Source organism: Hyla sarda, chromosome 6 (genome assembly GCF_029499605.1).
Source record: "Hyla sarda isolate aHylSar1 chromosome 6, aHylSar1.hap1, whole genome shotgun sequence".
NCBI classification, from domain to species: Eukaryota; Metazoa; Chordata; class Amphibia; order Anura; family Hylidae; genus Hyla; species Hyla sarda.
In genome coordinates, this window is record NC_079194.1 from 172,009,686 (window position 1) to 172,024,308 (window position 14,623).

The window sequence follows — 14,623 nt, forward strand, 5'->3', positions numbered from 1 at the left end:
TGCCATTAAAAGGGGTACTCCGGTGAAAAACTTTTTTTTTTAAATCAACTCGTGCCAGAAAGTTAAACAGATTTGTAAATTACTTCTATTAAAAAAATCTCAATCCTTCCTGTACTTATTAGCTGCTGAATACTACAGCAGAAATTCTTTTCTTTTTGAAACATAGAGCTGTCTGCTGACATGAGCACAGCGCTCTCTGCTGACATCTCTGTCCATTTTAGGAACTGTCCAGAGCAACATATGTTTGCTATGGGAATTTTCTCCTACTCTGGACAGTTCCTAAAATGGACAGAGATGTCAGCAGAGAGCACTGTGCTCATGATGTCAGGAGACAGCTCTGTGTTTCAAACAGAAAAAAAATAAATTCCACTGTAGTATTCAGCAGCTAATAAGTACAGGAAGGATTAAGATTTTTTAATAGAAGTAATTTACATATCTGTTTAACTTTCTGGCACCAGTTGATAAAAAAAAAAAAAAAAAAAGGGTTTCACTGGAGTACCCCTTTAACCCCTCAGATGCCATGATCAATACAGATCACGGCATCTGCGGCAGCGCGGCTACATTTTATGCTGCTCTGATCGCCTGCGGCACCGCTGCAGGGATCAGATCAGCCAACATGGCAGATGGAGGTCCCCTCACCTGCCTCCGCTGCCCTCCCGACTTCTCTTGCTCTGATCTGAGATCGAAGAGACCAGAGCAGATTGCCGATAACACTGATCAGTGCTATGCCCTATGCATAGCACTGAACAGTATTAGGAATCAAATGATTGCTATAAATAGTCCCCTATGGGGACTGTTAAAGTGTAAAAAAAAGAAGTTAAAAAAAGATTAAAAAATTAGAAAAATTCCCTACCCCAATGAAAATGTAAAATGTCCCTTTTTCCCATTTTACCCCCAAAAAGTGTAAAAAAAAATAAAAAAATAAACATATTTGGTATCGCCGCGTGTACAAATGTCCGAACTATTAAAATATAATGTTAATGATCCCGTACAGTGAACGGTGTGAACGTAAACAAAACAAAAAAAGGCATGAACTGCTGCTTTTTTTTGTCACATTTTATTTAAAAAAAAAATTATAAAAACATTTATAAAAGTTTGATAAAAAGTACAGATCACGGCGCAAAGAATGAGCTCTCATACCGCCGCTTATGCGGAAAAATGAAAAATGTATAGGTCATCACATAGAGGGATTTGTATAAAATTGGTAAATTTGGTTAAAAAGTTTGCAATAATAATAGAAATGTACGTAATCATGAGTATCATTTAATCGTATTGACGTCGTGAAAACAAAACCTTCCAAAATTTGCGGTTTTCTTTTTAATTTCCCCATACTAATAGTATTTTTTGGTTGCGCCATACATTTTATGGTAAAATGAGTGATGTCATTACAAAGGACAAGTGGTCGCCCAAAAAACAAGCCCTCATACTAGTCTGTGGATGAAACTATACAAGAGTTACGATTTTTAGAAGGCGTGGAGGAAAAAGCAAAAATGCTAAAATAAAATTGGCCTGGTCCTTAAGGTAACCCTGCATACCAAATTCTTTGCTGAACTAAACTACTCCCTCCTCCTCCACCTGAAATGCTCCTTCCCTCTCTCCATTGAGTTTGGGAGATGGCGTCCTGGATTTGAATATGACAGAGATAAGGAATACGCAGGAGGAGATTTAACCAATAAAGTGCTTTTAACACCCAATTTACACAGCCCCTATTTCACTAACAATCTCTGTACAGCTCTGTGGAAGATGCTGGGGCAAATACAAACAAAAAATGAATTACCGTACCTTGCTTACAAAAAAACATCTTTCTGGCATTAGCGTCATGTCCTGTGCTCAGCAAATAATTAGCCAATGGAGGATCTTTAGAAAGTTTTCCTTTTCAGGGGCCTGTTTTATCTCTAAGGTAATGCAGGAGGTGATGATCTTTGAATGGCTTTGTTATTTCCTTGGATCTTGATTCCTTTACTTGAATACCAATGACAAAGCACTGTATCACATCCATATAAATCCTATCATGGTACGAACACAGCTGGTTCACAACACTGCTAGTACTACATAGAAATACACAGTAAAATGCTGGATTACCATCCATCTTTTCTTGGGGATGCACCTCTGGATAGCTATGTAGCTGTGCCTTGAGCTTGGTGACACCAACTTTACCAGTGACCAAAGATATGTAAAACAAAACTGCTAATCCATGCAGTGAAGTGATGGATTAAAACTAACCTGAGTCCCTTTTTTCTGTTACAAAATGTCAAAAACAATATAAGAAGCCAAAAGCCAGATTTATCTTCTCTTTCTTTTGATAGTACTGTACCTTTAAACGCTGGTTGGCAGTATGTAGATCGCGCCTGCCAACCAACCAAGTCTCGCGAGAATTCAGCGCCAGCAGCTCCCAGCGTCCCTAGGCGCTAGATCATGAAGGCGGCGGCGGCCATGTTAGTTTAGGCCCTTGTCCGGAGAACGCAGGAAGGAATAGGCGGAAGAAGCGAGTACCCCGGGCGCCAGCAATCCGCATCCATCCGGCCGGGGAGGCACCATGAGCGGCGGGACGCCGTACATCGGCAGTAAGATCAGCCTCATCTCTAAGGCGGAGATCCGATATGAAGGCATCCTGTACACCATCGACACCGAGAACTCCACTGTGGCCCTGGCCAAAGGTACCGGAGGGGAGACGGTCGGTGGGGCCTGTCTGTGAGGGGAGGCGGCGGGAGCCAGGGCCGTAACACCTTACCCCCCAGTATATCACCCCGCACCCCAGTATATCACCCCGTACTGTGTACATGGAGCTGTGTACGTCAGTGTGTGTCTATTTAGTGTAGTTGTATACACTTCAGTCTGGATACACACATCAGTATATACGTCAGTATGTGACAATACAGTTTCTGGATATACTTCAGAGTGTATGCAGACATTCTATGTAGACACACACTGAGGTATACTAAACACTGTAGACACACACTGAGGTGTACTAATACACTATAGAGACACACACTGAGGTGTACTAATACACTATAGAGACACACACTGAGGTGTACTAATACACTATAGAGACACACACTGAGGTGTACTAATACACTATAGAGACACACACTGAGGTGTACTAATACACTATGTAGACACACTGAGGTGTACTAATACACTATGTAGACACACTGAGGTGTACTAATACACTATAGAGACACACACTGAGGTGTACTAATACACTATGTAGACACACTGAGGTGTACTAATACACTATGTAGACACACTGAGGTGTACTAATACACTATAGAGACACACACTGAGGTGTACTAATACACTATAGAGACACACACTGAGGTGTACTAATACACTATGTAGACACACACTGAGGTGTACTAATACACTATGTGTAGACACACACTGAGGTGTACTAATACACTATAGAGACACACACTGAGGTGTACTAATACACTATAGAGACACACACTGATGTGTACTAATACACCATGTAGACACACACTGAGGTGTACTAATACACTATGTAGACACACACTGAGGTGTACTAATACACTATGTAGACACACTGAGGTGTACCAATACACTATGTAGACACACACTGAGGTGTACTAATACACTATGTAGACACACACTGAGGTGTACTAATACACTATGTAGACACACACTGAGGTGTACTAATACACTATGTAGAGACACACACTGAGGTGTACTAATACACTATAGAGACACACACTGAGGTGTACTAATACACTATAGAGACACACACTGAGGTGTACTAATACACTATGTAGACACACACTGAGGTGTACTAATACACTATGTAGACACACACTGAGGTGTACTAATACACTATGTAGACGCACACTGAGGTGTACTAATACACTATGTAGACACACACTGAGGTGTACTAATACACTATGTAGACACACACTGAGGTGTACTAATACACTATGTAGACACACACTGAGGTGTACTAATACACTATGTAGACACACACTGAGGTGTACTAATACACTATGTAGACACACACTGAGGTGTACTAATACACTATAGAGACACACTGAGGTGTACTAATACACTGTAGACACACACTGAGGTATACTAAACACTGTAGACACACACTGAGGTGTACTAATACACTATAGAGACACACACTGAGGTGTACTAATACACTATAGAGAACCACACTGAGGTGTACTAATACACTATGTAGACACACACTGAGGTGTACTAATACACTATAGAGACACACACTGAGGTGTACTAATACACTATGTAGACACACACTGAGGTGTACTAATACACTGACACACACTGAGGTGTACTAATACACTATAGAGACACACACTGAGGTGTACTAATACACTATGTAGACACACACTGAGGTGTACTAATACACTATAGAGACACACACTGAGGTGTACTAATACACTATAGAGACACACACTGAGGTATACTAAACACTGTAGACACACACTGAGGTGTACTAATACACTATAGAGACACACACTGAGGTGTACTAATACACTATAGAGACACACACTGAGGTGTACTAATACACTATAGAGACACACACTGAGGTGTACTAATACACTATGTAGACACACTGAGGTGTACTAATACACTATGTAGACACACACTGAGGTGTACTAATACACTATGTAGACGCACACTGAGGTGTACTAATACACTATGTAGACACACACTGAGGTGTACTAATACACTATGTAGACACACACTGAGGTGTACTAATACACTATAGAGACACACACTGAGGTGTACTAATACACTATAGAGACACACACTGATGTGTACTAATACACCATGTAGACACACACTGAGGTGTACTAATACACTATGTAGACACACACTGAGGTGTACTAATACACTATGTAGACACACTGAGGTGTACCAATACACTATGTAGACACACACTGAGGTGTACTAATACACTATAGAGACACACACTGAGGTGTACTAATACACTATGTAGACACACACTGAGGTGTACTAATACACTATGTAGACACACACTGAGGTGTACTAATACACTATGTAGACACACACTGAGGTGTACTAATACACTATGTAGAGACACACACTGAGGTGTACTAATACACTATAGAGACACACACTGAGGTGTACTAATACACTATAGAGACACACACTGAGGTGTACTAATACACTATGTAGACACACACTGAGGTGTACTAATACACTATGTAGACACACACTGAGGTGTACTAATACACTATGTAGACGCACACTGAGGTGTACTAATACACTATGTAGACACACACTGAGGTGTACTAATACACTATGTAGACACACACTGAGGTGTACTAATACACTATGTAGACACACACTGAGGTGTACTAATACACTATGTAGACACACACTGAGGTGTACTAATACACTATAGAGACACACTGAGGTGTACTAATACACTGTAGACACACACTGAGGTATACTAAACACTGTAGACACACACTGAGGTGTACTAATACACTATAGAGACACACACTGAGGTGTACTAATACACTATAGAGAACCACACTGAGGTGTACTAATACACTATGTAGACACACACTGAGGTGTACTAATACACTATAGAGACACACACTGAGGTGTACTAATACACTATGTAGACACACACTGAGGTGTACTAATACACTGACACACACTGAGGTGTACTAATACACTATAGAGACACACACTGAGGTGTACTAATACACTATAGAGACACACACTGAGGTGTACTAATACACTATGTAGACACACACTGAGGTGTACTAATACACTATAGAGACACACACTGAGGTGTACTAATACACCATGTAGACACACACTGAGGTGTACTAATACACTATGTAGACACACACTGAGGTGTACTAATACACTATAGAGACACACACTGAGGTGTACTAATACACTATGTAGACACACACTGAGGTGTACTAATACACTATGACACACACTGAGGTGTACTAATACACTATGACACACACTGAGGTGTACTAATACACTATAGACACACACTGAGGTGTACTAATACACTATAGAGACACACACTGAGGTTTACTAATACACTATGTAGACGCACACTGAGGTGTACTAATACACTATGACACACACTGAGGTGTACTAATACACTATAGAGACACACTGAGGTGTACTAATACACTATGTAGACACACACTGAGGTGTACTAATACACTATGTAGACACACACTGAGGTGTACTAATACACTATAGAGACACACACTGAGGTGTACTAATACACTATGTAGACGCACACTGAGGTGTACTAATACACTATGACACACACTGAGGTGTACTAATACACTATAGAGACACACTGAGGTGTACTAATACACTATGACACACACTGAGGTGTACTAAACACTGTAGACACACTGAGGTGTACTAATACACTATGTAGACGCACGCACACTGAGGTGTACTAATACACTATAGAGACACACACTGAGGTGTACTAATACACTATGTAGACGCACACTGAGGTGTACTAAACACTGTAGACACACACTGAGGTGTACTAAACACTGTAGACACACACTGAGGTGTACTAAACACTGTAGACACACACTGAGGTGTACTAATACACTATAGAGACACACACTGAGGTGTACTAATACACTATGTAGACGCACACTGAGGTGTACTAATACACTATGTAGACACACACTGAGGTGTACTAAACACTGTAGACACACTGAGGTGTACTAATACACTATGTAGACGCACGCACACTGAGGTGTACTAATACACTATAGAGACACACACTGAGGTGTACTAATACACTATGTAGACGCACACTGAGGTGTACTAAACACTGTAGACACACACACTGAGGTGTACTAAACACTGTAGACACACACACTGAGGTGTACTAAACACTGTAGACACACACTGAGGTGTACTAATACACTATGTAGACGCACACTGAGGTGTACTAATACACTATGTAGACACACACTGAGGTGTACTAATACACTATGTAGACACACACTGAGGTGTACTAATACACTATGTAGACACACACTGAGGTGTACTAATACACTATGTGTAGACACACACTGAGGTGTACTAATACACTATGTGTAGACACACACTGAGGTGTACTAATACACTATGTGTAGACACACACTGAGGTGTACTAATACACTATAGAGACACACACTGAGGTGTACTAATACACTATGTAGACACACACTGAGGTGTACTAATACACTGTAGACACACACTGAGGTGTACTAATACACTATGTAGACACACACTGAGGTGTACTAATACACTATGTAGACACACACTGAGGTGTACTAATACACTATGTAGACACACACTGAGGTGTACTAATACACTATGTAGACACACACTGAGGTGTACTAATACACTATGTAGACACACACTGAGGTGTACTAATACACTATGTAGACACACACTGAGGTGTACTAATACACTATGTAGACACACACTGAGGTGTACTAATACACTATGTAGACACACACTGAGGTGTACTAATACACTATGTAGACACACACTGAGGTGTACTAATACACTATGTAGACACACACTGAGGTGTACTAATACACTATGTAGACACACACTGAGGTGTACTAATACACTATGTAGACACACACTGAGGTGTACTAATACACTATGTAGACACACACTGAGGTGTACTAATACACTATGTAGACACACACTGAGGTGTACTAATACACTATGTAGACACACACTGAGGTGTACTAATACACTATGTAGACACACACTGAGGTGTACTAATACACTATGTAGACACACACTGAGGTGTACTAATACACTATGTAGACACACACTGAGGTGTACTAATACACTATGTAGACACACACTGAGGTGTACTAATACACTGTAGACACACACTGAGGTGTACTAATACACTATGTAGACACACACTGAGGTGTACTAATACACTGTAGACACACACTGAGGTGTACTAATACACTGTAGACACACACTGAGGTGTACTAATACACTGTAGACACACACTGAGGTGTACTAATACACTATGTAGACACACACTGAGGTGTACTAATACACTGTAGACACACACTGAGGTGTACTAATACACTGTAGACACACACTGAGGTGTACTAATACACTGTAGACACACACTGAGGTGTACTAATACACTGTAGACGCACGCACACTGAGGTGTACTAATACACTATGTAGACGCACGCACACTGAGGTGTACTAATACACTATGTAGACGCACGCACACTGAGGTGTACTAATACACTATGTAGACGCACGCACACTGAGGTGTACTAATACACTATGTAGACGCACGCACACTGAGGTGTACTAATACACTATGTAGACGCACGCACACTGAGGTGTACTAATACACTATGTAGACGCACGCACACTGAGGTGTACTAATACACTACGTAGACGCACGCACACTGAGGTATGGTATCATTTTGACCGTACGGACCTACAGAATAATAAGGTGTAATTTTTACCGAAAAATGCACTGCATAGAAATGGAAGCCCCCAAAAGGCATTACAAAATGGCATTTTTTTTTCAATTTTGTCGCACAATTAATTTTTTTTTCTATTTCGCACTGGATTTTTTGGTAAAATGACTAATGTCACTGCAAAGTAGAATTGGTGGCGCAAAAAATAAGCAATCATCTGGAAATTTTATGTGCAAAATTGAAAGTTATGATTTTTAGAAGGTGGTGAGGAAAAAATGAACATTCAAAAACGGAAAAACGTTAAAGGGGTTAACGCTGATCTATTTCCATTAGGGGGAGGACCTGGCTGGATGAGCGATACTGTCAAATCTATGTGCTGAACTCTGAACAGAGAAACAACCTGCATCTGTCAAATTGAACTTGGAAATAGTATCTGAACTATTTCTGTGTTGTAGGCAGGTGCTACTGTATAGAAGTTCCTGTCATTAAAGGAAAACTGTCACATATTTTCTCCCGCACTATCCACCGGTATTGATATAGTGCGGGAGACGCTGATTAAAACGAGCCCTACCTTGGTCTGATCCGCGCCGCCGTTCGCCCGCAATTGTAGTTTTAATCTCTGTGTATATCCTGCTGTAACTGGCAAAGGCGGGGCTTCTGCGGGCTAACGGACACTGACGTCAGCGCCGCTCATGAGTATTCACGAGCAGCCCGCAGAAGCCCCGCCTTTGCCAGTTACAGCAGGATATACACAGAGATTAAAACTACAATTGCGGGCGAACGGCGGCGCGGATCAGACCAAGGTAGGGCTCGTTTTAATCAGCGCCTCCCGCACTATCCACTAGTACATGTGGATTGTGCGGGAGAAAATGTGACAGTTTTCCTTTAATTTCATGCTGCCTAAACCACAAGCCATCTAGGCTGTCCCTTGTGTCCTTCCACCCCAGCAGACTTGATTGGTCGATCATTCAAGGCTGGCTGAAGCCACCAAGCACTGCTCCAGTGCCTTGTAGTTCTGGCAGCATTAATCTGATGAGACTCCTAGATAGCAGCACCTGTCTACAACACATAAATCACTGTTTCCCAACCAGGGTTCCCCCAGCTGTGGCAAAACTACAACTCCCAGCATGCCCGGACAGCCAAATGCTGTTTGGGAAACACGTACATAACAAGTTCAGATACTATTTCCAGGTTCAATTTATTGGACAGATGCAGGTTGTTTCCCTCTCTGCTCAGAGTTCATCACATGGATTTGACAGTATCGCTCATCCACCCAGGTCCTCTCCCCTAATGGTAATAGATCAGAGGTAAATGTCTGGAACAATAAGACAAATTCTTAGAACACCTGCTTGTTATGTTGCAGTGCTGATTTTTTGCTCTTAAATAGTATGGCTCAAGTAACCATTCCCTTCTGTTACTGGAAGGATGTTTCCCTGCCCATGGATGCTGCATTTCTCCCTAAAGCATATATAAATGAAAAAAGGAAATAAAACAAGGAATAACTTAAAAAATGTAGTAGAGAATAAACAGCTAGCGGACTGCCTTAGCCCCTTAAAGGAGTAGTCCAGTGGTGACTCAGTGGTTTACAACTTATCCCCTATCTTAAGGATAGGGGATAAGTTGCAGATCGCGGGGGGTCCGACCCCTGGGGCCCCCTGCGATCTCCTGTACGGAGCCCCGACAGCCCGAGGGAAGGGGGCGTGTCGACCTCCGCACGAAGCGGCGGCCGACACGCCCCCTTAATACAACTCTATGGCAAAGCCGAAGCGCTCCCTTCGGCAATCTACGGCTCTGCCATTGAGATGTATTGAGGGGGCGTGTCGGCCGCCGCCTCGTGCGGGGGTCGACACCCGCTATCTCGGCGGAGAGCCGGGGCCCCGTACAGAGAGATCGCGGGAGGCCCCAGCGGTCGGACCCCCCGCGATCTCAAACTTATCCCCTATCCTTAGGATAGGGGATAAGTTTTTCACCACTGGACTACCCCTTTAAGGACACATGACATACTGGAACGTCATGTGTCCACTCCCGATCTATAACGCGGGGCCACGGCGTGGCCCCGCGTCATAGCGGGTCGGGCCCGGCCTCTAACAACGGCCAGGACCCGTGGCTAATAGCGCCCGGCATTGATCGCTGTGCCGCGCGCTATTAACCCTTTAGACGCGGCGTTCAAAGTTGAACGCCGCGTCTAAAGTGAAACCGAAAGCATGCCGGCTAGCTCAGTGGGCTGTTCGGGATAGCCGCGGCGAAATCGCGACAGCCCGAACAGCTTACAGGACAGCGGGAGGGCCCCTACCTGCCTCCTCGCTGTCCGATCGCCGAATGACTGCTCAGTGCCTGAGATCTAGGCATGAGCAGTCATGCGGCAGAATCATCGATCACTGGTTTCTTATGAGAAAACAGTGATCAATGATAAACACTGCAAAAAAAGTGAATAAACATCATTTAACCCCTTCCCTATTAAAAGTTTGAATCACCCCCCTTTTCCCATAAAAAAAAAAAACATAGTGTAAATAAAAATAAACATGGTATCGCCGCGTGCGGAAATGTCCGAATTATAAAAATATATTGTTAATTAAACCGCTCGGTCAATGGCGTGCGCGTAAAAAAATTCCAAAGTCCAAATTAGTGCATTTTTGGTCACTTTTTATATCATGAAAAAATGAATAAAAAGCGATCAATAAGTCCTATCAATGCAAAAATGGTACCGTTAAAAACTTCAGATCACTGCGCAAAAAATTAGCCCTCATACCACCCCATACACGGAAAAATAAAAGTTATAGGGGTCAGAAGATATAAATTTTTCTGCATGAAGTTATGATTTTTTCCAGAAGTGCGACAAATTCAAACCTGTATAAGTAGGGTATCATTTTAATCGTATGGACCTACAGAATAAAGATAAGGTGTCATTTTTACCGAAAAATGTACTACGTAGAAACGGAAGCCCCCAAAAGTTACAAAATGGCGTTTCTTTTTCAATTTTGTCTCACAATTATTTTTTTTTTTCCCGTTTCACCGTAGATTTTTGGGCACAATGACTGACGTCATTACAAAGTAGAATTGGTGGCGCAAAAAATAAGCCATCATATGGATTTTTAGGTGCAAAATTGAAAGAGTTATGATTTTTTAAAGGCAAGGAGCAAAAAAAATGAAAATGCAAAAACGGAAAACCCCGGTCCTTAAGGGGTTTTAAAGGGGAACTCCAGTGGAAACAAGTGGAAAACAAAGGTTTTCAAATCAACTGGTGAAACGGAAAAAAAAAATCATTGTGAGACAAAATTGAAAAAAACCCCGTTTTGTAAATTTGGGGGCTTCCATTTCTACGTAGTACATTTTTCGGTAAAAATGACACCTGATATTTATTCTGTAGGCCCATACGATTAAAATGATACCCTACTTATACAGGTTTGATTTTGTCATACTTCTGGAAAAAATCATAACTACATGCAGGAAAATTAATACGTTTAAAATAGTAATTTCTGACCCCTATAACTTTTTTATTTTTCTGTGCATGGGGCGGTATGAGGGCTCATTTTTTGCGCCGTGATCTGAAGTTTTTAACGGTACCATTTTTGCATTGATAGGACTTATTGATCCGGTGGGCTGGAAAAGGTGGATACAGTCTTAGGAGACTCTTTCCTAGGACTGTATCCACCTTTTCCAGCCCACCGGAGCACCTGAAGGCTGAACTAATTTACGCAGGATAAGTCATCAACTGCCGAGCCGAGAAGTTCGTGACGAATCGAATTTACTGTAAGTTCACTCATCTCTATTGGCCGTTCGGTTTAATTGACTATATATTTTTATAATTCGGACATTTCCGCACGCGATGATACCATATATGTTTTTATTTACACTGTTTTTTGTTTTTTTTTTTAAATGGGGAAAAGGGGGGTGATTCAAACTTTTAATAGGGAAGGGGTTAAATGGTATTTATTCACTTTTTTTTTTTTTGCAGCTTTATAGCTCCCATAGGGACCTATAACACTGCACACACTGATCTTTCACATTGATCACTGGTTTCTCATAAGAAACCAGTGATCGATGATTCTGCCGCATGACTGCTCCTGCCTGGATCTCAGGCACTGAGCAGTCATTCGCCGATTGGACAGCGAGGAGGCAGGTAGGGACCCTCCCGCTCTCCTGTAAGCTGTTCGGGATGCCGCGATTTCGCCGCGGCTATCCCGAACAGCCCACTGAGCTAACCAGCATTGAACGCCGCGTCTAAAGGGTTAATAGCGCGCGGCACAGCGATCAATGCCGCGCGCTATTAGCCACGGGTCCCGGCCGTTGTTAGAGGCCGGGCCCGACCCGCTATGACACGGGGCCACGCCATGGCCCCGCGTTATAGATCGGGAGTGGACTCATGACGTTCCAGTACGTCATGTGTCCTTAAGGGGTTAATGAATACTTGTGTTCTGTTTTTACAGAAGAAAAGGACCTCCATTAGGGAGGAAGAATAATGAATTGTTTGATGCATGTGTCTTTACAGAGGAACAGGTTCTACGTTTACTGTCTAAAGTTAAGACAAATAAGTCCCAGGGGCCTGATGGGATACACCCAAAATTATTAAGAGCTTAGCGGTGAACTAGCAAAACCGTTAACAGATTTATTTAAAGGAAATCTGTCAGTAGTGTCACCCACACTAAACCTGCCACACAGGCTTATAGTGCGGGTGATGCTGAATAAAACGGTACTCACATTGTCCAGATTCGCCCAGCCGTTCCGACGCAGATCGCTTTTTTCTATTTATGCTAATGAGGGCCTTGTGGCATTGGCGGAGCTCCGATCCAAGCTTGGAGCACGCTGATGTTATATTTGCCGCGCGGCCGCTCCCCCGGCTAATCATTCATAACCCCTCCCTGCTCCTTCGCTCCGTGTTAGTGTACGGCGCATGCGCCACTTAATCTGTACTCCCGGAAGCGGCATTCGCCGTACACTATCGCAGGCGAAGAATGGAAGGGGTTATGAATATTGATGAGCCAGGGGGCGAGGCCGTCCCCACAAAAATGATGACGTCAGCGTGCCCCAAGCTCGGGTTGGAGCTCCGCCCATTCCCCAAGGCCCTCATTATCATAAATAGAAAAATGGCTGGGCGAATCTGGACAATGTAAGTACCGTTTTAATCAGCATCACCCGCACTACAAGACACTGTGACAGGTTTAGTGCGGGTGATGCTACTGACAGATTTCCTTTAACCAATCACTGGTAACAGGAGTCGTCCCGTAAGATTGGAAATTAGCAAATGTCGTGCCCATTCACAAGAAAGGTAGTAGGGTGGAATCAAGCAACTATAGGCCAGTAAGTCTGACATCAATAGTAGGGAAATTAATGGAAACCCTACTAAAGGATAGGACTGTGGAACATTTAAAATCCCATGGTTTGCAAGATGAAAAACAGGGGTTTACTTCAGGGAGATCATGTCAAACAAATCTTATAGATTTTTTTGGGACTGAGTGACTAAAATAATAGATTGTGGAGGGGCAGTAGACATCGCATATCTAGATTTTAGTAAGGCTTTTGACTTTCCCACATAGAAGACTTATCAATAAACTACAGTCATTGAGCTTAGACTCCTATATTGTTGAGTGGATTAGGCAGTGGCTGAGTGACAGACAACAGAGGGTTGTAGTCAATGGAGAATATTCAGAGCAAGGTCTTGTTACCAGTGGGGTACCTCAGGAATCTGTACTGGGACCAATTTTGTTTAATATCTTCATTAGTGATATCGTAAAAGGTCTCGATGGTAAGTTGTGTCTTTTTGCTGATGACACAAAGATATGTAACAGGGTTGATGTTCCTGGAGGGATACGCCAAATGGAAAAGGATTTAGGAAGACTAGAAGAATGGTCAGAACTCTGGCAACTGAAATTTAATGTGGATAAGTGCAAGATAATGCACCTGGGGCGTAAAAACCCTCAGGCAGAATATAGAATATTTGACACAGTCCTGACCTCAGTATTGGAGGAAAGGGATTTATGAGTAATTATTTCAGAAGACTTAAAGGTAGGAAGACAATGTAATAGAGCAGCAGGAAACGCTAGCAGAATGCTTGGATGTATAGGGGGAGGTATAAGCAGTAGAAAGAGGGAAGTGCTCATGCCGCTGTACAGAACACTGGTGAGGCCTCACTTGGAGTATTGTGCGCAGTACTAGGGCTG

The 14,623-nt window shown here is 42.5% G+C and overlaps 1 protein-coding gene across 3 annotated transcripts in view; it reads left to right on the top strand.

Moving 5' to 3' along the window:
* Positions 1-2,366: 2,366 nt before the first annotated feature.
* The window catches only part of LSM14A (LSM14A mRNA processing body assembly factor), a 44,480-nt gene continuing 32,223 nt past the window's right edge, over positions 2,367-14,623 (top strand). For 2 of the 3 annotated variants that reach the window (XM_056525805.1, XM_056525807.1), the window contains exon 1: positions 2,368-2,657. In XM_056525805.1, coding sequence (XP_056381780.1) covers positions 2,537-2,657 — 121 coding nt within the window. In that variant the 5' untranslated portion in view covers positions 2,368-2,536. Of the gene's footprint in view, positions 2,658-14,623 lie in introns of all 3 variants that reach the window. The other variant, XM_056525806.1, reaches the window with a different exon arrangement.